Source organism: Aythya fuligula, chromosome 12, assembly GCF_009819795.1.
Source record: "Aythya fuligula isolate bAytFul2 chromosome 12, bAytFul2.pri, whole genome shotgun sequence".
NCBI classification, from domain to species: Eukaryota; Metazoa; Chordata; class Aves; order Anseriformes; family Anatidae; genus Aythya; species Aythya fuligula.
The window spans coordinates 18981384-19008739 of record NC_045570.1 but is presented as its reverse complement, the minus strand read 5'-3'; the positions used below and the strand labels follow the sequence as shown (position 1 = coordinate 19008739).

At 66.1% G+C, this 27356-nt stretch overlaps 1 protein-coding gene across 1 annotated transcript in view; it reads left to right on the top strand.

Annotated features, from left to right (window-relative positions):
* Positions 1-1879: 1879 nt before the first annotated feature.
* The window catches only part of GSE1 (Gse1 coiled-coil protein), a 92617-nt gene continuing 67140 nt past the window's right edge, over positions 1880-27356 (top strand). The window contains exon 1 of the mRNA XM_032195961.1: positions 1880-2754. Within this exon, the coding sequence (XP_032051852.1) occupies positions 1996-2754 (759 nt within the window). The 5' untranslated portion in view covers positions 1880-1995. The remainder of the gene's footprint in view (positions 2755-27356) is intronic.

The following is a 27356-nucleotide window of genomic DNA, read 5'->3' as shown; positions in this document are numbered from 1 at the left end:
CCGCTTTTTTCCCCCTTTTTCTTTTGCTTTTTCCCCCTTTTTTTCTTTTTCCCTTTTTTTCTTTCTCCCATTTTTTCTTTTTCCCCTTTTTACTTTTTCCCTTTTTTCTTTTACTTTTCACTTTTTTCTTTTTTCATTTTTTTTTCCTTTTACAATTTTTTTTCCTTTTCTTCTTTTTTTTTTTCTTTTTCTTTTATTCCTTTTTCTTTCATTTTCCCCATTTTTTCCTTTCTCTTTTTCCCTTTTTTCTTTTTCTTTTTCTTTCCTTTTTATTCCTTTTTTTCTTTTCTTTTTCTTTTCTTTCCCTCTTTTCCTTTTCCTTCCCTCTTTCCCTTTTCTCCCCCTTTTCCCCATTCTTCCCCTTTTTCCTTTTCTTCCCCCTTTTTCCTTTCTTTTTCCTCCCCCCTCCTTTTTCCTTCCCCCTTTTCTTCCCCCCCCTTCCCCTTTTCTCTCCCTTTCCCCCTTTTCTCCCCCCCCCCTTCCCCCCTTCTCTCCCATTCCCCCTTTTCTCTCCCTTTCCCCCTTTCCCTCCCCTTCCTCCCCTTCCCCCCCCCAATTTCCCACCCCCTCTCCCTTCCAACTTTCCCCCCCCTTCCCCCTTTCCCCCCTCCCTTTATATCTTCCCCCTCTGCGGCCGGGGGGGCGGCAGCAGCTCCGCGTGTGTGTGTGTGCGCTCTGCGTGTGCGCCCCGTGCGCGCGTGTGCCGTGTGTGCGTGTGCCGTGTGTGTGTGTGTGTGCGCGCACGGGGGGGGGGCGCGCCGGGCAAACCCGCCCCCCGAGCCTGCGTGGCCGCCGGAGCCGCGGGATGAGCCGGGGGCGGCGATGAGCTCGGCGGGGCCGGGGGCGGCGGCGGCGCCGCTCTCCCGCAAGCAGCGCCTGATGGCCGCGCTGGCGGCCGGCGAGGGGGGCCCGGCGGCCGCCGGAGCTCCGGCGAGCCCCTCTCCGGCTCTCTGCTGCTTCATCTGCGGCGGCGGCATCAGCCGCGGCAAGGAGCTGAAGCTTCAAGTGAGGCCCCCCCGCGACCACCGGCCCTTTTTCCCTTTCCTCCAGCACCAGGAGCCGGCGCCCGGCGCCCGCGCCGTCTCCGCCGAGGGCTGCGCGCTGGTGTGCGCCGTGTGCCGCTGCTTCCTGGGCGAGCAGTGGGACTCCTTCGAGCGCAGCCGCACGCCGGTGGAGAAGCGCATGTACTGGCTCAAGCGGCCCCACCAGTGCGAAGCGGCACCGGGGGGCACCGGGCTGCGCAGGGGGGCTCCGGGCTGGGACCCCGCCGCGGCTCCGGGACGCCGGGAAGACGAGGAGGAGGAGGAGGAGGAAGAGGAGGAGGAGGACGAAGGGCCGGCGGCCGGCTCCGAGCTCTCCGAGCTGTCCGACGCCGAGCCCCTGTCGGAGGCCGAGGGGCCGGGAGGCACCGGCAGGGCCCCCCCGGCGGCGGGGGGCAAGCGGGGGCCGCCGTGCTGCTCGTCGGAGGACAGCGAGATCAACATCACCAGCGAGGAGGAGGAGGAGGAGGAGGAGGAGGAGGGAGAGGAGGAGGAGGAGGAAGGCCGGCGGCCCGCTTGGGCGGCGGGCACCGCCTGCTACATCTGCGGCAGCCCCTTGGCGCCCGGCGGGCAGCACCGCGTCCACGTGCAGAAGCAGGAGAGGAGCTCGCCGGCGCCTTTCTTCCCTTTCCTCTGGCTTCACAGCCCCCCGCCGGGCGCCCAGCCCCTCTCTCCGGCCGGCAGCACCTTGGTGTGCCCCTGCTGCTTCGCCTCCCTCATGCAGCAGTGGCAGAGCTTCGAGCTGGCCAACGTGCCGGTGCTGCAGCGGCTCTACGTGGTGCCCCTCAACGCCGCCGCCGCCGCCGCCGCGGCCCCCAAGGGTCGCCGAGGGCCGAAGGAGGACGGGGCGAGCGCGCCGCCGGCACCCGAGGCTTGCTACCTGTGCGGGGAGGAGTGCGGCAAGGAGGCGAGGCCGGTGGCGGCCAAAATCACCAACGGCAACGCCAAGAGCACCATGCACTTCCCCTTCCTCAGCCTCCTGCCTTGCCCGCCCGGCGCCAAGGGGCTGAACAAGCACTGGGAGGTGAGCAGCTGCCGCAAGTGCTACGGGGTCCTGCAGGACCTGTGGGCCATGTACAGGGCCTGCCACAACGAGGAGCTCATCGCCTCGGTGCAGAGCTTCCTGGGGAGGTACCACCAGGTTTTCTCCGCCGGAGAGCCCGGCGGTTTGGCCGGCCACCCCGGCGGCAAGCCGGGCCCCGGCTCCGTCTGCTACATCTGCGGGGCCGAGCTGGGGGCAGGCAAGGAGTTCCAGCTGAACGTCAACCCGCCGGGGCGCTTCGGGGAGAAGGAGCCCTTCTTCCCCTTCCTCACCGTCTACCCGCCCGCCCCGCGGGCCCGGCCGGCCGATTCCACGGGGCTGGTGGCCACCTGCGTGCTCTGCTACCACGACCTGCTGGGCCAGTGGCTGCAGCACGAGGGCAGGAACTCCCAGCACCCCAGCAGCGCCTGGTCGCGGCAGTACAAAGTGGAGACCTTCGTCTGCTTCTTCTGCCGCCAGGAGAAGAAGCGATGCCTTGGATTAAAAGCGGTGCAGGTGGCCCGGCTCCCCGTCTTCCTCTACACCCTGCGCGTGGCCAACAGCCTGCTGGTGGACGACGGGAAGCAGCTGACCATCGGCGCCTGTGCCGACTGCGGGGCCGTGGTCCTGGCCGGCAAGAGCGTGGCCCCCCCGGAGCTGCTGGCTGCTGCGCCCCCGGCTCTGCTCCCCAAGGTAAGGCGCTGGGCCCCGAAACCTTCCCTCCCCACCTCTCCCTCCCCACCCCTTTCCCCCTGCCGGGACGGTTCTGGCACCGAGCGGGAGGCAGGGTGGGGACACAGATGGATGCTCTCCTTTTGGGTTCAGTCCCAGGGGGGTGAACCTAAGGGATGGGGTGCCTTTAGCAATGAACTTTTGGAGCCGTCAAGCCGACAAGGAACGGATCAAAACCCTTCCAAGAGGCTCGGGAGAGCCAAGACCTGTCCGCTTGCAGAACCATATATCTGCGCCGCTGGCGCCGGCTCTTTTGGAGCCCCGCGCGAAGGAGGTGGGGTTGTTTGTCCTCCGAGGTGGCCAGAACGGAGGAAATCCTGGTCTTGTACCGCCCGCAGTCCGGGATAACCAGAGAGCCGAGGGCGGGCTGCCCATGCCCGCCGCAGCCGGCATCCTCGGGAAATTCCTCCGGCCGAGGGGAGCGCGCAGCCAGCCTGCGCCGCCGAGGAAACTTCCCGAGTTATCTCCGGTTTTATAGGGCGCCCGAATCAAAGGGTTTCCTCTCGGAGAAACCCGAGCCCTTCCTCCAGCTGGGAGGCTGATGTGCAGGCTCGGGGGCGAGCCCAGCGGGGTTACGCGGGGCGCCGCGGGGGCACCGCCTGGGAAGTTGCGCGAAGAGCAAAAAAGATTTCCCCTGGAGTTCGCCTTTCTGGTGGGACGGGGAAGCTGCTGCTCCTACCCCGAATTTCCAGCTCGTGGGAGCGTGGCTCCTGGAGAGCAGCTGCTCTCTATCTGCAGGCCAGGCCCCAGACCGGGCTCTGTAAAATACCAGCATCCCAAATCCCCAAATTACTTTTCAAAGCCTTTCGGCTCCGTTCGGAGCCAGAACCCCGCGGCTCTCCGAAGCGCTGGCATTTTCTTTAGAAATGCAAAACAGCCCTCCCGAGGCAGCGCTCCTTTGCTCTCCTGCTCTCCCCTACCCCATTACAAAAATAATTTCCCTGCCCAGGGCCTCGTGGCTCCGTGTCCGGCCGTGCCAGGGGGACCCCACCAGGACCCCGAGGATCGGCGTGGCCGTGCCAGGATGGCAAGGGAGGTGGGCTTGGCACCGGTGAGGGGAATCCTCTGGAAACCCGTTGCCTTCAGGAGGTTTCCCCTCATCATGGGGGCCTGATCCAGGCTGCTCATCCATCGGGGTGGCTCGCTCGTGGACGAGGGTGGTTTGTTCCCAAGCTGGCCCTCCTGGGAGGCTGCTTCCAGCTGATGCAACTCGCAGCGCGCAGGGCTTCGAGGTGGAGGCTCGCGGGACGCCGGAGCCAGGATGCTTTTGGGGTCGTGCTTATGGCTTTTTTGTCCATCTGTCTGTCTGTCCTGGTGTCTGCAGGAGCTGGTGGCACTCACCCCATGCTGTCTGGTGGCCGCAGAGGGTTTGGGATCCAGGCGAGGGGTGCCCACCCCGGGGTGCTGCTCCAGCAGGGGCCAGGAGGGTACAGGAGGGAACACCAGCGGGTATTTCCCACCTCTGTCCCTGTAGGGTCCCCAGGCCACAGCGTGGGCACGTGGTGCTGGTGGCCGTGCTGGTCCTGAGCGGCTCTGCCCCAGCTCGGCCTCCAGCATTTGGTGCTCGGGGATTTCCTGCCCCTTTCCCCTGGAGCCGGGCATTTCCCGGACACGCATCCTCGTGTCCTCGTCCCCAACCCCAAAACTTCCCCTTGGCTCCTGCCTGCAGCCCCGCGTGTGACCCGAGCAGCTCTGCAAAGCTTTTGTGTGGGGTCAGGAGGGGCAGAGGGGGAGGAGGAGGAGGACGCCCGGGGTGTCCTGGGGTGGGGATGCCATTCAATTCCTCCCTCTTGTTCCTGGGCGTGCTAATGAGCAAATTGAGGGGCTGATACAGCACCGTGCAGGAGCTGCTTGGGGAGGGCGGGCACCGCTTCAGTTTTTGGGGCTCTTCCAAGTCCTGGGGGGCACTTCTGTGGTCCTCTCACCGTCTCCCTCCCCACCTTTACGCTCTTCCCACCCCGTTAACATGGAATCAGGCAGGATCCTGCTGGACCAGGGGGCTAAACCCATCGCCCTGCCCCTCCTCACAGCTCTGCTGCTTTTTTTTTTTACCAAATCTTCATGTTTTTTTTTTATTTCCCATGCCCAGGATGGACACCCCCTGCACCTGGAGCTGCTGCCCTGCCTGCAGCTGGCCGACCCCATTGGTTTCGGGTCTGGACCCCAGACCCGGTGCTGGGTAACTGCAGCCAGATGTCCCCGTGGAGGTTGGGTCCTTTTTGGGGCAGCTTGGAGCTGCTAACGAGGGAACCCAGCACCCGGAGCTCATTAGGGGGCAGGCAGCTCATTAGTGGGGTGGCCTGGTGCCTCTGCTGCTGGTGGGGAGGTGGAGAGCGGGGGGGGGGGGGGCCGGTCCTGCTCAAGGAGCCTCTCTTGGTTATCTCCAAGCTCCTTGGGGCTGCCACAGCCCCTGCTTTTGGCTTTTGTAGGGTGGATTTGGGTTTGTGGGGTGGATTTGGGTTTGTAGGGTGGATTTGGGTCGGTGTGGGTGTCTGCTGGCTTGCCACTCTCAGTCCCCTCTGAGGTGCGCATCCAGCTCTGCCCCTTGCAAGGGGAATTTATGGGGCTGCCTCATTTTGGGGGGGCTGCTGCATCTGGGGGGGCTGCGGTGCTGCTGGATGGAGCCTTACAAACAGCGAGAGCCAAGCAGCTGCAGGGGGAATTGCTCCGAGCTCACCAAAAACCGTGGCTGTGAAAACCTCGGAGAGAACAGGGCGCTGAGCACCCACGGACCCGAGGGGCCGATGTGAGAGTGGAGGGGGCTGCTGGCCTCCAGGATGCACGGAGGGGATTCCAGCCCGCAGAGCTGCGGGTTTAGGGGGAGGTGAGCACGGGGGGAAGCTGGAAGGTGCCATAAAAGTGCCATCAAGCCGCCCCGCGGTGCCCCTGCTGCCGCCGGCACGGCGCGGGTGGGAGCCGTGTCCCTCCTGGAGATGGCTGGGGTGGATGGGAGGGGGGCAGAGACACACGGGACGGGATCAAAACAGCCACGGGGGGCTGGCAGCAGCACCCGCTGCTCTCTGCTTGCTGGCTGAAGCGTCCAGGGGGCTCCGCACCCCGCTGTGGCTCGGGGAGAGCCGCTCCTGCTGCCTCCAGGTGCTGCCGACCCCGCACCCGGCGAGCTCCCCGGTCCTTAAGAGGCTTTGCTGCCTCCTCTCATCCCCATCCTCCGTCGGATTTCGGAGCACACTGCCTGCTGTCGCAGCAGGGCTCTGCCCTCGGGTCACCGCCGCCACGCGCGGGTGTCCCCAAGGAGGAGCCCGTCCCCAGGAGGAGGAGGAGGAGAAGATTTGGGTCTGGGCGAGGTGAGAGCCTGAGGCTGAGCTTTTCCCTGCTACATTCACAGCTCTGGGGCACTCAGGGCTTGGCAAAGGATCCCTGGTTCTCGTTGTGGGGTGGCACCCGGCCCCAGCCCCACAGCGGTGCGGGTGATCCCGATCCCTGCAGGGTTTTGCCCCTTCCTTTAGGGCCGTGCCGCGGTAACCCCGAGGGGAGCCTCCAGCTGCTGGGAGCATCCTCCCCCGGCCTTTTAAAGAGGTTGTGGGCAGACATCAAAGAGCTTTCCTGCCAGGTCCTGAGGAGTGGAGGCAGAAAGGATGCTGCGAAAGCCAAGCCAGGAGGTGGAGGGCGAAGCCTGATCCTCCTCCCTGCGCCAAATTCCTGGGGAAGGGCCCAGATCTCCAGGTGCGTGGCAGCAGGAGAAGGGAGAAAAACCTCTCGGGCCGGGTCACGGGCCGGGGACCTCTGTTTTCCGTGCGTCTTTTGTTCGTTTTGAAGCAAACTGGAGAAAAAAAATCTCCCGGCAAGCGGGTGAGGTGCCAGCACCAGCGGCTGCGCTTTCCCTGCCAAGCTGGCTGCTTCTGCGGCTCCGTGTGCGGGCTGCGGAGGGGGGCACGCACCGGGGTGCTCCTGGGAGCGTGGAGGGGCAGAGCAGGTCTCGCTTTCACCTTTTTTTTGGGCTTTTTTTTGGAGCCAGCAAGACGTACCCTTGGCTGGTTACGTCTCGCGCCGGTTGTGCCGTCGCTGATGGTAGCAGATAAAGAGCAAAACGAGGCCGAAGGGGTTTTGAGCCAACTTTTCGGGGATAAACTCGTGGTGTTTGCAATCTGTGTGTGTGTGAGAGATGTTCACACCACGTTTTGGTGAGGAAGGCTTTCTCTGGGGGGTGGCCTCGGGAATATCCGCGCCCGGCGGTTTCGGCCGAGGTCTCCGAGGTGGCACCAGAAGCAGACCATGACTTCATGGCTCGGGGCACAGCCTCCCGCTGGGTTGCGTTCCCAGATGGCGAACAAAGAAACAAGGCTGGGAAAATGTGCCTCCTGCTTTTTCCTGCCGATGAGGTCAGGCTGTTTGTCCGCACTTGGTGCGCGCGAAGCTGGGCTGGAAACCCGCGCCCCTCCGCGCCCCGTCCCGCTGCTCAGCCCCTCTCCAACCCCCCCCTGCAGCCCGTGCCTCGTCACCCCGGGGTGCTGGGGGCTGCGTCTGGGGGCGAACGTCCTTCAGCCGTGCCCGGGGGGGGGAGAGCAAAGGTTTCTTTTCCTTTGGCTGGCCTGACCTTGCCGTCCCAGCTGTCCGAAATGCCAGCGATCCCGTGCCGCTGCCAGCCGCGGCGTCCTGCGGGCCTCGTGCTGACTCCACAGCTCACCAGCTGGCTGCTATATATTTTTTTTTCTAATCCCTCCTCACCTTCCCTCTCCCTTTCCCAAAAGCAGCAGCAGCGCAGGGGGGGACCGAACGCTGCCTCTCTCCTCCTGGGACACATGGCAGGATTTGGAGATGCCCCCTCCCCACAAAGAGCGAGGGAACGGCTCCTTTCTCAGCTTTCCCTTCATCCTCTCCCCCCCCCCCAAAAAAAAATAAATATCCCCTGCAATCCCCACCACCACCCCGGGAGAGGGAAGGGCCGGGCCGGGCTCCCTTCCCCTGCAGCCGCGGCGGTGCAAACGCTTTCGCAACCCCGGGAGCATCTTGCAGCAGCTCCGGCCCCCTCCCCGCGCCTCCTGCGGAGCCGCCGCCAAGTCGGGAGATGGGGCAGAGGCACGGACAGCTCTGGGACGGACGGACAGACGGACGGACGGACGTTTTGTCCAGGAGCTTGGCTCTGCTCCAGCCCTGGGGGCTCCTTTTGGCAGCCGCGTCGGTGCCAGCAGGAGCTGGGCGGGGGGTTTGGGTTGCTCCCCGCTGGCACCCTCGGCGCAGGGACAGGATTTGGGATTTCCCTGGGACCTGCTGGCACCACGGGGCATGCTGTCCCCTGTAAAGGGACATCAGACAAGGGGCTCTCGCTGGTCCTGTGTTGCTGGGCAGGATCAGGCCGGGTGCTGCCCTTCCTCTCTGGTTGGGGTGCTGGGCCTGGAGGGGTGGCGTGGAAATGTCCCCTGGGTGTGCCACGGCTCTCCTGGGGGGGTTTCCCAGCTCAGCGTGGCTGGGAGAGGGCTTGGCAGGGCTAAATCCGGGAGGGTGGTGGCACAGCAGCATCCCTGGGACGGGGGCTGCAGGCTGGGAAGGGGACACCGAGCCCCCCGCAGCCTGGGGGGTGGCGTGGCGCCGAGGGTGGGAGCCTTGGGGACGTGGAGGGGGACAAGTTCCCTGTTCCCAAAGCCGCGGGGAGGCCCCGCCGAGCTCAGCAGCGCCTCGTGCAGCACGCACACCCCGGCCCTGGCGTGGGGACAGGGCCTCTCCACGGGGAGGGGACCGGCGCGCCGTGTCGGTGGCAGGCTCCCAGCCGCGCCGGGCTTCCCTCCGCAGCGAGCAGCTGGAGGCGGGAGCCCTTCCAGCGGCACAATCCTCCCCGGGCCCCAGCCCAGGGCTCTGACAGCTCCGTGTCCCCCCCGCCGTCGCCGAGACGGGCTGCGGAGGCGCCTCCTCGAGCGTGCCTTGGCCGCGGGGGCAGCGGTTCCTCGCACAGGGCTGCGCCGGCGCCGCCTTGCAGCAGGTGCTGGCCCGGCACCGTTTGCTGCGCCACCGCGCTGCTCCTCGCCTGCCCTCCTCGCTTCGCACCCCGATTTTCCAAATCGCATCGTGCCCCGAGCCGTGGAGAGCCCGGTTCTCCGCCCGGTGGCACCCGGGGAGGACGCACGAGGGGTGGCAAAAGCCCTGGGTCGTCAGCTGCAGAGCGAGGCTGGGTCGGGGAGGGGGATCCTTGCCTTTTTTGATTTTATTTTCCTCTTTCTCCCCCCACCCCGCAGTACTGCGAGTGCTGCTGCTGGGCTTTAGTAGCTCTCGGGAGGCTGAAGTCATCTGTTTATGCGCGGCGCTGGCGTGGTCGGAGCAGCAGCTGCCCCGGCTTCCCTCTCGGACCTGCTCTGAGCCGTGCCAGGGCACGGCGAGCACCGCGGCCACCCCAGGCTGGTTTGTGTCGTGTGCTGAGCCCTGTCCCCCGGGGGGACACGTGGTGGCACATGTGGAACGTGGCTGGGGGTGCCCGCACTGCCCTGCAGCATGGTGCTGCAGGTGTAGGAGCTTTCTCCAGCTGGAGGACGGCTGAGTGCTGCTTTTAGGGTAAATGCAGACACCCGTGCTGCCTTCCAGGCTGCTCCTGGTTGCACCGAGGACCTGGCTCGCTCCCAGCTGTGCAGCACAGCCCGGCTCGGTCCCGCTGCGTACCGGCGAGCCAAATTCGGGGCAAAACCCTCAGGGTTTGGCGGCGTGCACCAGTGCAGCTCCGTGCCATCGCCCTCCCCGCAGGAGCTCCCGGTGCTGGGCTCGGTGCCTCGGGATTAGCTCGGCCTCCGGCGTTGACTCAGGCGCTGTGCACAAACTCAGGAAATCGCCGTCTGGCCCCGCGCTGCCTCTGCCCCGCGCCTTCCGGCACGGGCGGCCACGGCACAGCGCTGGGGGGACCCACGACAGAGCCCCCCCCACAAAGCCGGCTGCTGCTGGGGCTCTGCCTGGGGTTAAAGGGCTCTTGGTGGGCTCCGATGGGGGGCTTTGAGGGGGGGCTGCCCCATCCTTTGGTGACTTTGGGTCCGGGGGAGCGGGCCCTGCTGGTGGGGGGCGGCCGCTGTGCCAGCTCACCTGGAGCGCATCCCTGTGCTCCCCCAGCCTGAGGGTTGCTGGGGACATTCCTGGCCTGTGGGGACATCAGAAAGGGACATCAGACCCCGCAGATATGAGGGGGGAGAGGGGCGATCCCCTCCGCCGTGCATGGCCAGTGGGGGTACCCGGGGACACCTGGCGGCGCGGCCGGCTGGGATGGGCGCAGCGGGGCGGTTTCCAGCTGCTGTCAGCACGGGGAGGACACGGGGGGGGCCAAGCCAGCACGTCGTTAGCCACCCCAGGAGCCTGCGCAGAGCCCGTGCGGGCTGCCCCCAGCACCTCAGCCCCCCCCCCCGTGACCCTCCTCGAGGCCACGGCCTGGCACCGTCCCCGGCTCTGCCCCCGGCACCTGCCGCCTCCTCCGACGCGGGGCCGGGCGATGCCGCCGGGGTCTTGGCAGGGACCTCGGAGCCGGGAAGGTTTTGGCGAGGTGTCGGCCTCTCCTTTGGAGGTTTGCAGCCGTGGCGGGGCTGCTGGAACGGGGAGGGCTGGACAGACGGCCGGGGAGGGCCGGACAGACGGCCGGACAGCTGCGCCAGGCGTCTCCGGTGCCGCGCGGGGTGGGGGGCGCGCAGCAAACTGCCACCACCAAACCCCATCTGCCCGCAGCACGCTGCTGGAAGGCACCGGGCACCCGAGAGGCTTTTTGTCAGATGCTGACCAAGTGCTGGTGATTCCAGCTATTAGCCTGGCCAGGAAGAAATCCACGTTTCTGTATTGATGCGCGCGCGTCTCCCGCCCTCCCTCCTCGCCCTCGCCGCTCCAACAGCTGCGTTTTCTTCTCCTTCTGAGTCCTCCCGAAGCGCAAACACGGCGAGGACAAGGCCCTTCAGTTTGCCCGGGAGGTCCCGTGCCAAGGTCAACGCCACGCAGGGGGGGGACGGGGCCCTGGGGCTGGCGGGTCCCCGGGGAACCGGGGCCGGAGCCGCCTCCGGCTCGCCTCCAGATGCCCCGGCTGCGGTGTCTCCGGAGGGGGGGCCGAGCTCCCTCCTGCCGTCTTCTGTTTCCAGTCCAGAACATCTGCACAGTAACTAGGAAATCTGGGCTTTCTCCGTGTTCTCAGCCAGGTCCTGTCACTTCTTTCCTCTTCCAGAAAGGGCTTTGGGCCTGGTGGTGGTTGTTTTTTTTTTTTTTTTTTAATTCCTCCTTTCCTGCTGGTGCAGTGTAACCTGCTCCTCCCTCGCCGCTCGCCCTGGGTGTCGGGGCCGTGCCTGGTTTTTGCTCCGTGTGTTTGCCGCAGCTGCTGCAAGGGGGAATCGGGGAGCCCCCGCTGATCCCCCTGCTCCTGGCTCTCCTGCAGCCCGGGCTTTGGTTTCCCCATGGGGCAGATCCTTGGGGGTGCCAGGAGCTGTCTCCACTCCTTCTCCCTCAGGCTGAGCCTTTTCCTCCCTTTCATTCCCTTTGCTATTTCCCCTCTCTGCCCTATTTCTGGCCGTGCTGGCCCCCTGCCCGGCACCCTCCAAGCGGAAAGAAGAGCTCAGGGAGTGGGGAAGGAGGACAAAGCCCGTGGGATGCCAGCAGAGGCTCGATCCCAGCTGACGAGAGGGCATTCGGGGCCACCACACGGCCCCGGAGAGCCACGGGGGTCCCCGCCTGCCCTGCGGGGTGGCTGCACGGGGTCTGGGGTGAGCTGGGGACCGGGGGCACCCGGAGGCACCTCGGAGGAGCCGGGTGCCACCGTCTGCTGGCCGGGCACCTGGAGGGGCCGTGTGCCATGGCACCGTGCTGGGGACAGGCGCGCGGCGCTCCCAGCTGCTATTTCTGGCGGCCAGGGGCCAGCTCCCGGCAGCTGCTGCCCTTTTATTTTTAATTCTCCCCCCCGTGGGACAAACGGGGACGGGGAGAGGGACGAGGAATCCCCCTCCTTCCCCCGGTGTGGGCAGCGAGAGGACTTTTGGGATCTTTCCCCATTTTTGCCTTGCTCCCATCCGAATCCCAAATCCGGATCCCTTCGGTGGGCGACCCTACAAAGAGCGTTGGGTTGGGGTTAGGGGGTGCCGGGGAGGGGGCCGGGGCGTGGGGGGGAGGTCCGGTTTCTCCCTTTCCTGGAGGAATTAGGGAGGCCACATGCTGCCAGCAGCGTTTGGCTGGTAGAGGCAAGCGGAGGCTCCGAGGAGGCGAGCAGGCGTCCGCACAGATGGAAATTTGATCACCCACGGCTCAACAGATTGTTTGATTTATTTTAAAATCAAGCAGATGGCTGCAACAGGAGTTTGTTTAAGTTCAGCTCCGAGCTGGGCCAACGGCCAGGATACTCGAGGGGAGGGGGGGGGGGCGATAGGGGAGAGGGAGGGGGGGGGAGGCGTGCCAAAAAATGCTCAATGGCTTTGGTCAGCAAGCACCTCGCCTCCTCCTCCTCCCCTCTGCCTCGCTGCAGCTCCCTCGGGCACCCCGGCTCCCCCTCGTATCGCGTCCCTGCCTTCATCTCTGGGCTCGGGCAGGCTGCTTTGCCCCTCGCACACACGCCTGCCCTCGGGTTTTCCTCCCTGACTGCTCGGCGGGGTCGGATTCCCCCCCAGCCATCCCTTTGCCCTGCCCCTGTTGTGCTTTTGGGGTGGTTTCGGGGGGTCCCCGGGCTGGAGGAGGCTTCCTGGGGCTTTTCTCCTGTCCCCTTCTCCTCCACGTCCCATGGGGAGCTTGGGGATGGAGCTGGGGTCCCGGCTGGGTGCCAGCGGGGCTGTCCCCACGTGTGGCTGTCCCACTGCAGAGGGACAGCTGGGTCCCCACGTCCCAAATCAGCGGTGGAAACAGGGCGGGTTATTGCTTTGGGGGTGCTTGGGGCGAGCTGGGGATGCCCCCAACACGCGGCCGTGTCCCCTGCTCACGGCTCCGGCCACGTTTGTGGCCTCGCTGCCATATGGCAGGCAGGGAAGGGGCTGGGGGAGCTGGTGGGGAAGGAGCCTGAGAATCGCTAAAATGCCATAAACGGCCTCATTTAGGGGCACGGGGTGGGGGGGGCTTCCCGTGCTCAGGAGCCAGCCTGGAGGTGACCTGGGGTCCTTGGCACGCGTGGCCACGTCCCCTCGCCCTGCCAGGGCACAGCAGGGCTGGGGATGCTGTCCCATTTTGGGGACAAGCAGCTGGTGGTGGCCTCACCGGGGTGACCGGGGGGACGCTCGGAGAGCTCGGGGCGCCCTGGGGGTGTCCCTGTCCCATAAAGGGGGGGGGGGGGCTGCGTGCCCCCACCGGGGAGCGGGGTGGGAAGGGGTTAAGGCAGGCGAAGGAAAACAAGAGTGCTGCAGGGCCTGGGTGGCTGACAAGCCAAACAACTGTTTTTGACTCACTGCTGCTGCCTTGCCAAGCGCAATTGCTTCCACATTCCCAGCCCCTGGCTGGAGGGGTGCGCGGAGACGTTGGCTTCTCTGGAGGCTGCGGGGAGGGAAGGGGGATGCCGGGGAGGGGGGTGGCAGCACGGGGGGGGGTGTGTCGGGGGGGTGCCTGGCTCGGCACCGCTTTTTCTCGGCTCTTCTCGCCTTTTTTTTCCCCTCCCCTGTGGAGCAGCACGGGCAGGCGGGGGGGGCGGCGATGCTGCCGGGGCCGCTGGTGCCAGCTCCCCGTGGAGCATCCCCTGCACCGGCCCCAAAGGTGGCAGTGGGGTTGGGGAGGGGGCTGTAGGGCACCCCAGGGGTTCGGCTGCCCTGTCTGGGTGCAGGGGGGCAGCAGCAGCCCTCGGTGCTCCCCCCCTCCAGCTCCTGGGTTCCCCTCTCCAGCTCCTGGGTTCCCGTCTCCGCTGGGGATGGAGCCCCCCCAGTCCCCTGGTGTCCCCATTGCTGCCCCCTTAGGGTCAGGGCATGACCCCATTACACCCCACACGGTGATGGGGAGCACTGTGGGGGGAGCCAGGCACAGGAGGGGGTAAATTTGGGGGGGGCAAATCTGCCCTGGGCACCTCCCAGGCTGTAAAATCCCCAGGGCTCCGGGTGCTGGTGCTGTCGTGCTGCAGGCAGCGAGAAAAAAAGTCCTTGGAGCCCAGGCTTGGTCGTTGCAGGGAAGGTTGGAGCTTCTCGGGGTTGCTGCTTTGTGGAGTTAATTATCTTCTGAGTCTGCTTTTTTATTATTTTATTATTTTTTTTTAATTTTTGTTCCTTGGGATTATTTCCTTGGCAAAGCAGGCGTCGTTTCCAAGCGCTGAGCTCTGCTCCCTCCGAAGCCCTGGCTGCTAAGGAGGAGATCCTGCTCTGAAAAAAAAACAACTCATCCTCCAAAAAAAAAAAAAAAAAGCCACAAAACAGAGGGGATTGGGGTGATTTGGGCCGGTTTGGGCTGTTTTTGTGGAGCGTACACCTCGTGGGGGGGGGAGCAGATGGGGCTCTGCAGTCACCTGTCCGCGTTTTGGGGACGTCGTGCCGGGGGTCTGTGGTGCTGAGGGTCCCGCCTGGGGGGATTTATCCACGGGGGATAAACGGGTGCCACCTGGTTGATCTCACCCTGCTGCCACCCCAAGGAAGGGATCTGGCGAGCCGTGACCCCTCGGTGTCCCCACGTCGAGGCAGAGGGGTGCAGCACCCTGCGTCCCCGCGCTCCCCATCCCCCCGTGCCACCCTGGGGCTGGGGGGGCACCGTGCTCCAGGCTGTGCCCTGTTTTACCCCCGGGGAAGCTTTTTGGGGTGCGTGCCCCCAGTTTTCCGCTTGCACCCCCTTTTTTAACAGGATGGATGGGTGAGCGAGCAGGATGCGTGCGGGTTTAGCCACCGGGGCGCATCCCAACCTCTGATTCTTCCCCTTGCACCCTCCCAATGCTCCACAAATGCCAGGGGGTGCCCACGTCCACGTGCGTGCAACAGGAGGAACCTCGTCGGCTCCTGCTCGGGGCACGAGGAGGCAATTCCAGGCCGGGATCCCCTTCCCGAGGCCGCAGCTGGGGCCGGGGAGCAGCAGCAGCAGCAGCGCAGGGGCCGGCTCGCAGCGGCTCTGCCTCCTAATGTGTTTGCAAATCCTCCCCAGCTGAGGGGATTAAAGCCGGCATCTGGCTTGCTTTATAATATTAAAACAAAGGGAGTTGGAGGCGCCATCGGCGAGGGAGGGAGGGAGGGAAGGAGAAGGAGAAGGAGGGAGGGAGGGAGGGGGCTGCAGCCCTGCTCGCCGAGGTGTAGCTGCTGGGAAAACATCGCAGGAATCCTCGCGCGCCCCTGCCCCAGCCCCAGCCCTTCCCGGGAGCTTTTCCCGGGCACCAAACCAACCCCGAGCGCTCCTGGTGGCGCAGCGGGGACAGCTCGGGGACACATGGAGGCATCCTCACCCCCCTGGCGGTGCTGGGGGTGCCGGAGACGGGTGGGCTGGGGGGGGGTCTGGGGTCTCCACGAGCTTTTTGCAGCCTCCCCTGCGCCGCGCTCGGAGCAGCAAGAATTCAGGAAGCCGGCGCGCGGCGAGTGCCAAGTCGGGGCTGTACCGCAGCCAAGCCCCTGCTTGTTTTCTCGTCTCGCTGGAGCCAGCGAGTGACCTTATTAGCTGAGGGGGCAGCCGCCTTATTAACGCACATCTGGCCGCGGGGAGGCCGCACAGGCCCCGGACTGTCTCCCCCCCGCCCGGCCCTAACCCCGCCGTACCTTGCAGGAATGCTGCCGGGGGGCTCGCCCGGGGGGCTCGCGGGGTGGTGGCGGGGCTGGGTTTGCCGCTGGGGGGGCAGGATGGGGCAGGCGGGGTTGGTAGATTATAATTTGGGGTCGTAATCCGGGGGACGGGGAGGCTGGGGATGTCCCCCCGAGCACAGAGGATGGGCTGGTGGTGTTCCCGTGGGGGCTGCCCCGGCCCCCCTGCGTGTTGCCACAGCCCTTTTCTTCTTTCCTACGGGGCTGGCTCTGCTTTTTGGGGCCCTGTTGGGAAGATTTTGGGGAGATTACCCCGGCGTGGCATCCTCACATCCCAGAGAGCAACCCGGGGTGGGCAGCGCGCATCCCCTGCGCCCTGATGGTGCCGTTCCCCTACACCCCCTTCCCAAAAGGTTTCCCTCGAGCGCACAGCGGCACCAGAGCATCCCAAACCTTCGGGGTCTCTCCGCTGGCTCCCCCCAAACCTGCCCCATCCCCACGGGCACTCACCCTTCCTGCACCCCTGCCTCACCCCATGCGCAGGACGTGCCCGGGGAGCCACCGACCACCCACCCACCACCCTCCTGCTGGCACCCAGCACCGCGGCGCTTCCTCTCCCCGGCTATAATTATCCCCGAGCCAGGGAATGGGGTGGGGGGGGGGGGGACACCCTAAATCTGCTTCGCCCCGGTTCTGAGCCCTCGTGGGGTTGGGGCTGGGGAGCGCGGGTGCCGGGCGCCTTGCCCGCGCCTCCGCCGCGCAGGGCTGCCCTTTGTCCCTCTTGGCGTGCTCGGCAGCTCGGCAGCTCTTGGCTTCTCCCTCCTGTTTTGGAAATTCAAAACATTTACAGGGCGGCCCACTCGCGCCCTCCCTGCCACGGAGCGAAGCATTTGGCTGACTCCCCTGCTTTCCTTGGCCGCCGCTCCCTCTTGTTCAAGCTCTGCAGGGCTTTTTCTCCACCCCCACCCCCTTTTTTCTTTTTTTTTTTTTTTTTCTTTTTTTCTTTTTTTTTCTTTTTTTTTTTTTCTTTTTCCCTTTTTTTCTTTTTCTTTTTTTCTTTTTCCCTTTCTTTTTTTTTTCCCCTCTTTTTATTTTTATTTTTTTCTCCCGTGGTGTAAGCTCACAAAACGACACGCAGGAAAAACCATCCCTGGGGAGGGCAGGATGCGGCCCCACCAGCTTGCCCCGTGCGCTCCGACCTTGCTCCTTGCCGGGAAGGGCACCCCGTGCCGGGCAGCCAGGGCAGCACCAGGCAGCCCCAGCGCTAATGAGCTCTGCCTGAGCAGCAGGATTAATTAGCTCGGGGTGGGGGGAGAGGCCGTGAGCATCCCCTGGTGCACCCCGGTGCAGCCCTGGCACGGCGCGGTGCCATCGGGGCCATTGCTGGGGGCTCAGGGGTGCTGTGGGGGCCGCATCCTGCACCCCCCCCAGCTGCAGGTTTCCTGCTGCCCTCCCCAGGGAGCAAAAGGAGCCAAAAAGAGCCAAAAAGAGCCACGTTTCTTCCCGAATCAGTGCCGTGGGGCCGAATGGGGAGAGGAAATCCCCGAGCGACCCAGCCACTGGGAAGGCGCAGGAGCTGTGCTGGCTCCTGCCTGCTGCTTTTTCCTCTTTTTCCTCTTTTTTTTTTTTTGCACCAAAGCACGTGGAGGGGAGGGATGCTGCGGCGTGTTTGTCCCTGTGGCGTCACCCCCCCCAGGGATGGGAGCTGAGGATGGCACCGGGATGTACCCCGTGGGGTCTGCAATGGCCCCGATGGGGACGGGGTGGGAGCAGGGTGTGGGTTTTTTGGGGAGGGGGGATGCCGGGGGGGTTGGGCCCCGAGGGGGCGAGCGGGGACGTGGTGTGGAGGCCTGGAAGGTCGCGGGGACGCGGAGCTGGAGCTCGGAATTAGCCGCTAATTGCGCCGTGCCTAATTACAGGGAGCGAGCAAATCACCGCGGCGCTTCAGAGAGCGCCTGACACGGAGTAACGAGGATAATTAGCAATCAGGCAGGAAGCTGCCATCCCGCACGCCGTCCCCACAAGCCCTGGGGCGCGCCCCCCCCCCCCCCCCTCCAGCCCCACTACCTCCCTCCCCACTCAGTGCGCTCGGGGGCTTCTGTCCCCATGTCCCCACGTCCCCAAACGGGGCACCTGCCCCCTGAACCCCCCTGAACCCCCCTGAAACCCCACGGTGACGCAGGGGGTGGCACACAGACGGTGGCTGTGCCCCCCCGAGGAAAAAAAACCCTTTTGGCTCGCCGTTTTTTTTTTTTGGGGGGGGGCAGCAGCGGCTCGAGGCGCACCGTGCGCTGCGCGGTGCCGGCGCTGCATTAACGCCGCCTGTCGCTAGAGCGCACCAGCAGCATGCGGTGACACCCGCCAGGGCCACCTGCACCCCCCCTCGACACCCTTGGGTGCCCTCCAGCAGCGGGGTAGGATCCGTCCTCCGGGCCTCCGACCCCATTCTGGGTCCTGGTGCCCCCCCCGGATATGCTGGGGGTCCCAAATTTGCTCCCCGTGGCATCACCCGCGGCACTCCGGGATGGCAAGGAGCGTTGTCCTCTGGATTAGCCTCGCCTTGCAGTGCTGTCCCCTCATTTTGGGGACACTTTGCAGCCTTTTGGGGCTGGGCCGTGCTGGGGGGGCTCACACCACAGCCCCCAGCCCCGTGTTTTTGGAGGAGCATCCTCAGGGCATTGCCACCCCCGTGGCTTCCAGCCCTCTCCCCGCCCGTGCCAGCAGCTCCGTGCCCCCCTCCTGTCCCCTCCTGCCACCGGGGGTGACATGGGCAGGCTGGGGGCCCCGGGGGGCTCTCACTGGGCACAAAAATATCCAGCCCCAAACGCCCCCCCCCAAGGCATTTGATGGTTTTTTTGCGGTGGTTTCGCTCCAGCTCCTGCTCTCCCCAGCCCTTTGGGGCCTCCTGCAGAGGGGACAGCGCCCGTCCCCAACCCGGCACCCATGGGGACACCCCCTCTGCCTCCCTCCCAACCCCTCCTGGGGGGGCATGGGGTGATTTTAGGGGCAGCTCCCCCCCCTTTGGGGCTGCACACACCCCAGGGATGGGTGCGGGTGCGGGGAGGGGCAGGACAGAGACCACCCCCAGCAGCCTGTCCTACGTGCACGTCTCCTTGCCTCCTCGACGCCTTTTTTTTTTTTTTTTTTTCCCTTTTATCCCCCCCCCCTCTTTGAGCAGCTGCTCTCTAATAAGCTGTTAATGATGATACAGTAAGTAGGAGCGGAGAGTCCTGCGGGAGCTGCCACGATTTGTGTAATTGGTCTCGGAGGAGACAAAAGTATCTAATATTTACACGCCGGTATTAGTCCCCTGGGAGCGCTGTCTGGGCTGGCACGGGGGGGGGTTTTAGGGTCGGGTTGTGGGGGTGGGAAGCAGCTCCCAGCCTCAACCTGTCTGCTCCCAGCTGATGGCTCATGGATGGGAATTGCAGGGGGGGGACACCCTGTGCCACGCTGCTGGTCAGGCACGGGGGTTATGGGGGGGCTGGAGGGGTCCCCAGAGCCTGCCTGGGGGTGCTGAGCATCCCCACGGCTCAGCACCCGGCGGGGTTTTGGGGAGCAGGGGGGGGTTTATGGGGCTGCGGGGCGGAGGGAGGGTGCCGCGGCTCGGGGGCGCACGGAGGAGGCAGGAGCAGGGTTTTTTTTTCCCCCCGGGGGGGGGATTTGTGGGGCTTTGTGCGGGTTCCATATGGGCCCGGATTAACGGCGACGGGTTCCATATGGGCAGATTAGCCAGGCACGGCCGGGCTGCCGGGGAGGACGGGGAGCCCGTGGCTGTGGGGTGCCCCCACACGGGCAGGTTTGGGGCAGCGCTGGTGTCCCTATTGGAGAGCCACGGGGCTGGCTGGCTGCTGGCAAAGCCGCCTGTGGGGTGGCCTGGGGTGGCCTTGATATTAGGGGAAACTGAGGCACGGAGGGGCTGGGAGCCCCCCTCCAGGCAGCCCCGTGCCCTGCTGGAGTTTGGGGTCAGCGTCCTCACCCCGGTGCCACCGGGGCTTTCCCCCATCCCCTGGGACCTCATAAATGTCACGGCCCCTAAATGTCACGGTCCCTCAATGTCACGGCCCCTAAATGTCACATCCCCAAGGCTTCGGGATGCCCAAAATGTGGGGTGGCAGCTGGGTCGGATCCTGCTCCATGGGGGTGCTGAGCGCATTAGGACCAAGCTGGGGCCGTGTCCTTATTCCCCCTGCGCCAAGCAGAGGACGGGGACCCGGGGGGGTGTCCCAGCACCTGCCCCATCCCCGGGGCTCCGCGTTGGAGCCCAGCACCTCGCCGTGCCCCCGCGGCCCTACAGGATTGTGCCCCCCCCTCCTTTCCCAGCCAGATTCCCCCTTTCCCATTGCCGTGGCAACCCCCGGCATGGCAACGCGGAGCCTTCGGCAAGGGGATGTCTCGCATGTGCCCTCCCTGTCCCCAAGGTCCCCAAGGTCCCCGGGGTCCCTGGGGTCCCTCTTGGGGCGAGGAGGGTGCTGGGGCCGCTGGCACGGGTGGCCACGGGGCCGTTTTGGGGGATCTGGTGCCGGATCTGGTGCTGAGCCTGCAGGATGAAGGGCGCAGCGCTGTGCGAGGCGTAACACCGCGCCCGAGGTTTGTTTGGGGTGGCACCCACCTCGTCCCGTCCCCATGGATTATTTGGGGGTTAGGGGGGGGGACAGCACGCCGAGGAGCACCGTGTGGCTGTCCCACAGCATCCCCATGCCTTGGGGACGTGTGGGTGTCACCTGCCCCGTGCAGGAGCTGCGGGGTTTGCAGGGGGTCCCACGGTGGCACCGGGCCACACTTGTGCCATTTTGGGGACAGCGGGGGGGGGCACTTGGGGACGTGGCACCTGGGCGCTTTGCCCCCTTTGCTGCTGGTGACCCTAGTGGCTATGCATCCACCGCCTCATTTTTGGGGACCCTGTCTCGATGTCCCCCCTTCCCTTGGGGACATCCTCTCCGCGGGGAGGGCTCGTGCAGCCCCCAGCACCATTGCCACGGGCTCCCCGGCACCCTGGGCACCCGTGGGTCCCCGCTGCCCCTAAAAAGTGGAGGCCGAGCCTCTGCGTCCCTGGCCTCCCCCCGGCCTTTTCCGACACTCCCTAATCCCCGGCGCTGCTGCTGCCACCTCCCCGGTGCCGGGAGCAGCTGCTCCAACATCCCCGCACTGGGTAAACAGGGACCTCACCGCTGACCCCCCCCCGGCCCCATATCCATGGGGTTAGGAGCGGGGTGGCTCTCTGGGCACTGGGGACGAGGCGCAGGTCCCCGTGTGCCCCCCCCTTGCCTTTTTGTCCTCGGTTTTGCCTCCTGTGCGCCCTGCTGGCACCGTGTCGCCCCCGGTGGTGCGTGCTGGGGGGCTGTTTATTGCCCCCTCCGTGCCCTGCGTGTCTGGGTTTTTTTTTTTTGGGGGGGGGAGCGTCCCCCCCTCGCCTGCGTCCCTGCCTCCCGCGTTATCTGCTCAATCTGCTAAGCAGGGGAATCGCTGCGGCCGCCATCTGTGAGCCTGCCAATAATGGGATTAACTCCTTCCCCCGGCTGGGGCCGAGCCCGCCTGCGTCTCGGGCAGCCCCTTCCAGCACCCCCTCCTCGCTGGGGATACTGGGGTGATGGCCCCGGGGTCACTGGGCTCCCTGGGGACCCCCCCTCCAGGCTCTGCTCAGTGTCGGGGTGGGCTCTTTTTGGGGGATTTAGGGCTGGGACCCGGCGGTGGCTTTGGTGAGGAGCTGTGGGGCCATCCTGCACCCGGCAGGGCGCCTTTTTGGGGTGTTTTGGGGAGTGGGGGGGGGGAAAAAAGCAGGACAATCCTCGCAGAGGGTTGTGGGGTCGGACACCGTGCCCTCACACATCTCCATACAGTATCGGCACGGGGGCCACCTCCTGCCTGCCTCAGTTTCCCCTCCTGCCACATCAGCTCCAATTTTTTGGGGAGGGGGCACAGGCTGAGCCCCCCGTCTGCCGGCTCCATGCGTGGCCACGTGCCCCCACCCCGATTCAGGAGGATGCTCCTTGAACCCCCCCGGGTCCGGGCAGCACCCCAGAGCTGCAGCACGGAGCTGGGATGTGGGGGGGGGCTCTGTTGGGACGCCCCCAGCCCCATCCCGCCAGGTTCGGGTCTGGCAGCCCCCGCTAATCCTCTTAGGCTGCACCCGGAGCAGCTGGCGAGGCTGCAGCCAGGACCCAGCCTCCCCTCCCAACAGGTGCCCCCCGGGACCCCCCCCCTCTTGGCCGGGGCTCGGGGTTCTCCCCCCCCCCCCCACCCCCTCCCCATGCCGCAGGCAGCCCCCTCCCCGCGCGGCCGGCCCGGGAGCGCTCATTAATTATCTAATCTTCCCTTTATGTTTAATTTACAGCCCCGCGCGGCTCTGGCCATATGCTGCTTTTGTTGTGTCTGGCTCTTTGTTGTGGCAGGCAGCGTTTGCTGCCCAGACCCCCCCCCCGCCAGCCTTTGATCCCCCCCCCCCCCCTCTTTTTATTCCCCCCCCCTCGTCCTCCCCAGCGCCACCCCGCAGCCACCCCAGAGGCACCTTGGCGAGCCCCCCGGGGCGGGGGGGGGCGGGGAGGCGATGCGGGGAGGGGGGGGTAAGTGCCTTTTTGTTGCTTATTAATTTTCCCTGCACCCCCCCTCGCCCCCTTTCCCCCCCCACACCTCCCTCCCAAGCCCGGCTCTCGCCGGCAGCTCCAGATTTGCCGTGCGCCCGTGCCGCCGCCGCGCCTCCTCCCCGCTCCGCTGCCTCCAGCGGGGCTGCCCGGGGGTCACCGCTCGTCCCCGCGCCCCGCCGGGCTCTGCCACGCAGGTAGGTGCCGTGCAGGCACCCCCCAACCTATTTAGGGGTTTTGGGGGGGCTCCGTGCCCCCCCTTGCTGAGCATCCGTGCTGGGGATGGAGGGACGCAGCCCCTCCAGGACTTGTTGCGCGCCCACTGATGCACCGGGGGGGCCCCGAGCTCCAGGGGGGGTGTAGGGACGTGGGTTCCCGTGCCCACCCCCCTGCTGGGTGCGAGCCCACGGGGGGGGCACGGCGATGGAGCCCCCACGTGTCCCCGCCCCGCTGTGGGCACCCCGCTTGGCAGGGCCCCGCGCAACTCGCTGCGAAGTTTGCAAAGTGCTGCCGGCGCGTCGGGTGATTTTTTTAATTATTTATCAAAAAAAAAAAAGGAAAGGAGCAGCAAAAAGGTGCTGGGGCACGCGGGCAGGCCCGGCTGCTGCCTCCCAGGGTGCGCCCGTGGTGCTGGGCAGGGCAGGGTGGGTTTGGCAGGGCAAGGGGTGGGGGTTTGGGTCTGTTTTTTTGGGGGAAATTGCGCTCGGGAGGCAGGCGCAGGGGCTGGGTGTGTTTGGCTGGCTCCCTGTGCAGCGCAAAACCCTTTTTATTTTTAATTTTGAGGGTGTTTGGGGGGAAAAAACTTCCCTCCTGTCCCCTCCGGGCGCTCGGCCAGGCGCGCTCATCTCCGAGGTGGGAGCAGCCGGGTCCCCAGGGGATGCTCGAGGCTGGGTGGCCCCGGCAGTGCCAGAGGAAGGATCCTTGGCAGCCCGGGCTGTGCGGGCGGCCCCGCGGCCCCTCGGTGCTGCCTGTGGGTGCCGGCGTGGCCGGGGGGGTGCTGAGCTTGCCAAACCACGGGCTGGCCTCAGCTGCCGGGAGCCAAGCTCCGGGCGCACGCAGGCGGCGCTACGTGAGGTCACCGCGACCGCCGGGGAGGTGGCCCTGCCAGGGGGAGGTGGCCCTGCCAGGGCGAGCTGGCTCCACGCCGGCTCCTCCGTGCTGGGAGCCACGAGGAGGTGACGGGGGCCAGCTCCTGGGGGTGGTGGAGGAGCGTGGTGGGAACAAACCCCCCCTTTCACGGCCGGGGCGCAGCGCCACGGCACGGCACGGAGGGGCCCGGGCGCATCCCCAGGGGGTGCGGTGGTGGGAAGGGGTCTGGGAGCGGGGTGGGGGCACCCCTGCTGGCTCCCCGTGTCCTGCCCGATCCCGAGCAGCCCCCGTGTCCCTGCTCGCTGTCTCTGCACGCCTGCAGGAGCTGGTTTGCCTCCAGCTGGGCGGCTGGAGCAGAGGAGGGGCTGTGCAGCCGCTCGCGGCAGGTGGCCGCTGGCTCGCGGGGGTCCGTCCCCATCCAAAGCCCCCCCCCCCCGTTTCCCTCAGTCCCTCCCCGCTTGCCAAGCAGGACTCCAGGGCTCCCAGGAAATGGTTTTGCAACGCGTGTTGCAAGCAGCAGCCCGGCTCCGAGGCCACCCTCCCACAGGGGGGGTCCTTCCAGCACCCCCTCTGCGCACCCCTGGGTGCTGAGGGCACAGAGGGGGAAACTGAGGCAGCGGGGCAGGAGGCAGCCGGTGCCCAAAACGGGGAGAAAACAGGATTCTTGGCGCTGCCGCTCGCTCTGCCCGCAGGCGAGGGTTGCTCTTTGCCTCTCCGTGCCGGCACCGCCCCAGCCCGAGCCCCGCTCTTCCCCCTTGGGTTCTCGGCGATCCCTCGCGGCGAGGACACCCCGGGACCCGCTGCCACGTCCCCGCGGGGCTCTTTTCGGATCAGCCCCCCCCCCGGGTGCCGGCTGCTTGGTGAAAGGGGCGATTGTTCGCCCCCAGGGGGTGCGGCAGGCTCCGGCGCTGTGTGTGGCCGGGCTGCGGGGCTGGCTTTGGCCCCCTGCCCATCCCTGTGCCCTTTGCCAGAGGCAGCTGCTTGCGGGCACCGCTTGGCTGCCGGCCCCCCGCCAGCCCTGCAGCCTCGGCCGGATGGCAGGATGCGTGCGGCAGCACCCGGGGCTGCTGCCACGGCTGTCACGAGTTCGCAGCGCCCCGACCCTAAAAGCAGAGAGCCTTGGGGGGAGCTCGGAGGGGCTGCGGCGCGGCCAAAAGTCCCCCTGGGGAGGCACCCGGTGGCTTCATCCCTGCGCGAGCAACGCGTCAGCGCTGAAAGCCCCTGGTTTCCCACCCTGCTTCCCCCTCCCCATGAATTTCGGAGGTTTTGGAGGCGTGGGCATCACCCCCGGGGGGCTCACCGTGCGCCCCGCAGCGTGTAGGGCGGCGAGGTGCCCTGTTCCCTGGCTGCCCACGTGTCCTTCCCCTCCCGGCTCGCTTGCCAGCTAATGGCTCGGCTCCTTCCTACGGCTTTTTAAGCGCCTAATGGTGCACGGGGCTAATGGGGCGGCTCCCTCTGCTCGCCCGTGCCCCCCGGGAGATGGATGGGGCCGGGGCCTTGGTGCTGCCCGAGAGGATGGGGACGAGGACGGGGCCACGCGGGGCCGGGAGCGGGTGCCCGGCAGCCCGCCTCTCCTGCTGCCTGGGCTGCTATTTATCACGGGGTGATCAAAATCTATTTCCAGCGACCTCTTGGAAATGGCCCTCGTAAAAGCAGGCGGCAGCAGGCGCAGGCAGACGGCGGGGAGGGGAAAATCGGCGCTGCTGCTCCTGCTCCTGACCCCGGTGCAGCGCCGGCAGCCGCCCCCATCCCGCAGCTGCCCCTGGGAGCCTCGAGCATCCCTCCCGGGGCTGCAGCATCCCTCTGCGGGCATCCCTCCAGCCAGTCCTGGAGGATCATAGGATCATGACCCAGGCTCTGCCGGGTCACCCAGAGCCCCCCGTGCGCCCCTGACCCCTCTGCACCTCCGTGGAGCTGCTGGCAGCCCCGTGCCCCCTCCCCAGCTCGGGACCACGCTGTCCCTCCTCCTCCAGCCCCGTCCCCTCGGTGCTGATAGCCGGGTGCTGATTCAGCCGTTTCCCTCCCACCGCTAATTACTCAGCCCCTTGCAGAGCCCCGGCCATAAATTCTGGGGTGGGAGGGGGGCTGGGAGGCAGGGAGCCTCCTTGGCTCGCTTCCTCACTGCCCCGAGCAGGGACCTGTAACCCGGTGCCATTCATCGGCACGCTGCGCTGGCCCCCATGCACCCCGGCAGGACCAAACCCCTGAGTTTCCTCCATCCTCCCCACCTGGTTTTTGGGGTGTAACCCCCCCCCAGCATCCCTCCTCCCTGCCCTGTGACCCTCCTGTCCCCGTGTGTTGCTCAGCCCAGCTCTCCCCAAACATTGGGGCACCCTACAAACCCCCTGTGCCCCGGGCGCTGCCTGCCTCCAGCATCCTGGGGGGGTGCTGGGGGGGTGCTGGGGGCACCCTGGTGGGGCTGGGGGGGTTGGATTTGCTCTCGGGGCTGGATTTGCTCTCAGGGCTGCATTTAATTGCACCCTTAGCTAAGGGCATCCTGCCCTGCCCATGTGTCCCCCCCCAGGACTTGGTGGCATAGAGAGGGCCCCCGCTGTCCCCACTGGTGTCCCAATTTGCGTCCCAAAACCCCAAAAGCCGTGACTTGTGGGCTGCCCCGTCAGGTGGCGATGGCTTCATGCTGGGCACCCTAATGATGTCCAGCTGGGTGGTTTTGGGGTGCTGGACCCAGTCACCCAGGGCCCTCTCATCCCCTGGGATGCCTGGGGTGGTTTCGCTGCTGCGCCCTGCCCGGGTGCCGTGGGATTTGGCCTTTTGGGAATGCCCCGAGAACCTGAGCCGCCGTGGGGCGGGTGGGATTTTCCAGGCTGAAAAGCCCCTTTTTGGGCAGCCCGGGCAGGTATTTAGCGGGGCGGGGAGCCCCACAGGGACAGGACGGTGGCCGCAGCCTGCCCGTGGCTCCTGGGCTGGAGGTGGGTGAGCTCGGTGCCGCCGCGTCCCCGCGAGGAGGATGGGGAGCACGGGGACACAGCAGGTCCTGAGGTGGGACCTCTGGGGACAGCTGAGGCTGGGAGGGTCCCTGATCCATCCAGGGCGGGTGAATCTTTCTCACCTGTTTACTCTGGAGCCTAATGATGGCTGGGAGAGCACCCTCGTGGATTTAATAGGGTCGGTGGTGCGCGCGGCCAGCTCAGCATCACATCTCCATGCGGGGCTGGGGTGCCCACGCCTTCCCCTGCCTCAGTTTCCCTGCAAGCAGGGAGGAGGGGACATTTCCCAGCCTGGCAGACATCGGAGCTGTGTCCCCATCCTGGGACGGGGATTGGGGATCTGCCCCTGCCTTGGGGTCCCATCCTGCCCGGCCACCCTGGGGTGCGGGGAGCGGGCTCTGTGCACCGGGGGGGCCGGCACCCCTCGTGCCCTGCCACCAAACGGGAGCAGGGGCTCGAGGAAACCCGGGAGCGAGCGGCTGCGCCCTCCCCTTACCTCCCCCTCTCCATCACCTCCCCGCTCGCTCGCTCACAAACGTCTGCTCTCGCCAAAAAAAAAAAAAAAAAAAAAAAAAGGGGAGAAAAAAAAAAAAAAAAAGAGAAGTGACAGGGGTCGTCTCAGTGCTTTCCACATGACCTGCCCGGGAACAGAGGACGTCTTTGTTAATCCGCCGAGCTGTCAGTTCAGCCTCTTCACAAAAGGCATAAACCACTTATTGCCGGGCTCACCCCTGACCCCGGATCCGCCTGCGCGGCCTCCATTGTGCCGCCTCGAGGAAGCTGGCAAACAATTTGGGCCGCCGCTCCCCTCCCTCCCCTCCCCTCCCCTCCTCTCCCCGCCGGCGGCTGCCTCCCGCCCCGCCGGCCGCATCTGCGCGCCCGCCACCCCGCCTGGCAGCTGCTGCGAGGGGACGGGGGCTGCCACAAAGGGGACCCCCCCCCAAACGCACACACGCGCGCACACCGGGCTCTCCATCGCGCTTTTAGGGGCTGCCGGAGCAGCTGGCTGCAGCCCCGGGGTGCTGAGCGGGGCTGGGCGCTGCGCCCCTCGCTTCCAACCCCGTAAGGAGGGGGATCAAAGCTCCTTAGGGCCCCCGGTTGGGACAGGTTGGGACGGCGGCTTTAGGGAAAGCTGCTTAGGGCCGGGCACAAATAGCTCTGCCTCCCGTGCCGCTCGGGGTTGGAGAGGGTTGGGGTGATGCCAGCACCCCCTCAACCTCGGGGTGCTCAGCTCTTGGTGCTGAGCCCTTTTTGGGGGCGATATGGGGGTGCTGAGCACGTGCTGGTGCCGCGTCCTTCTTCCCAGTACCTGGAGCCCGCTGCGGGGCCGGTGCGTGCGGGAGCAATTAGCTGCAGTCACTCGGGGGCTATATATAACC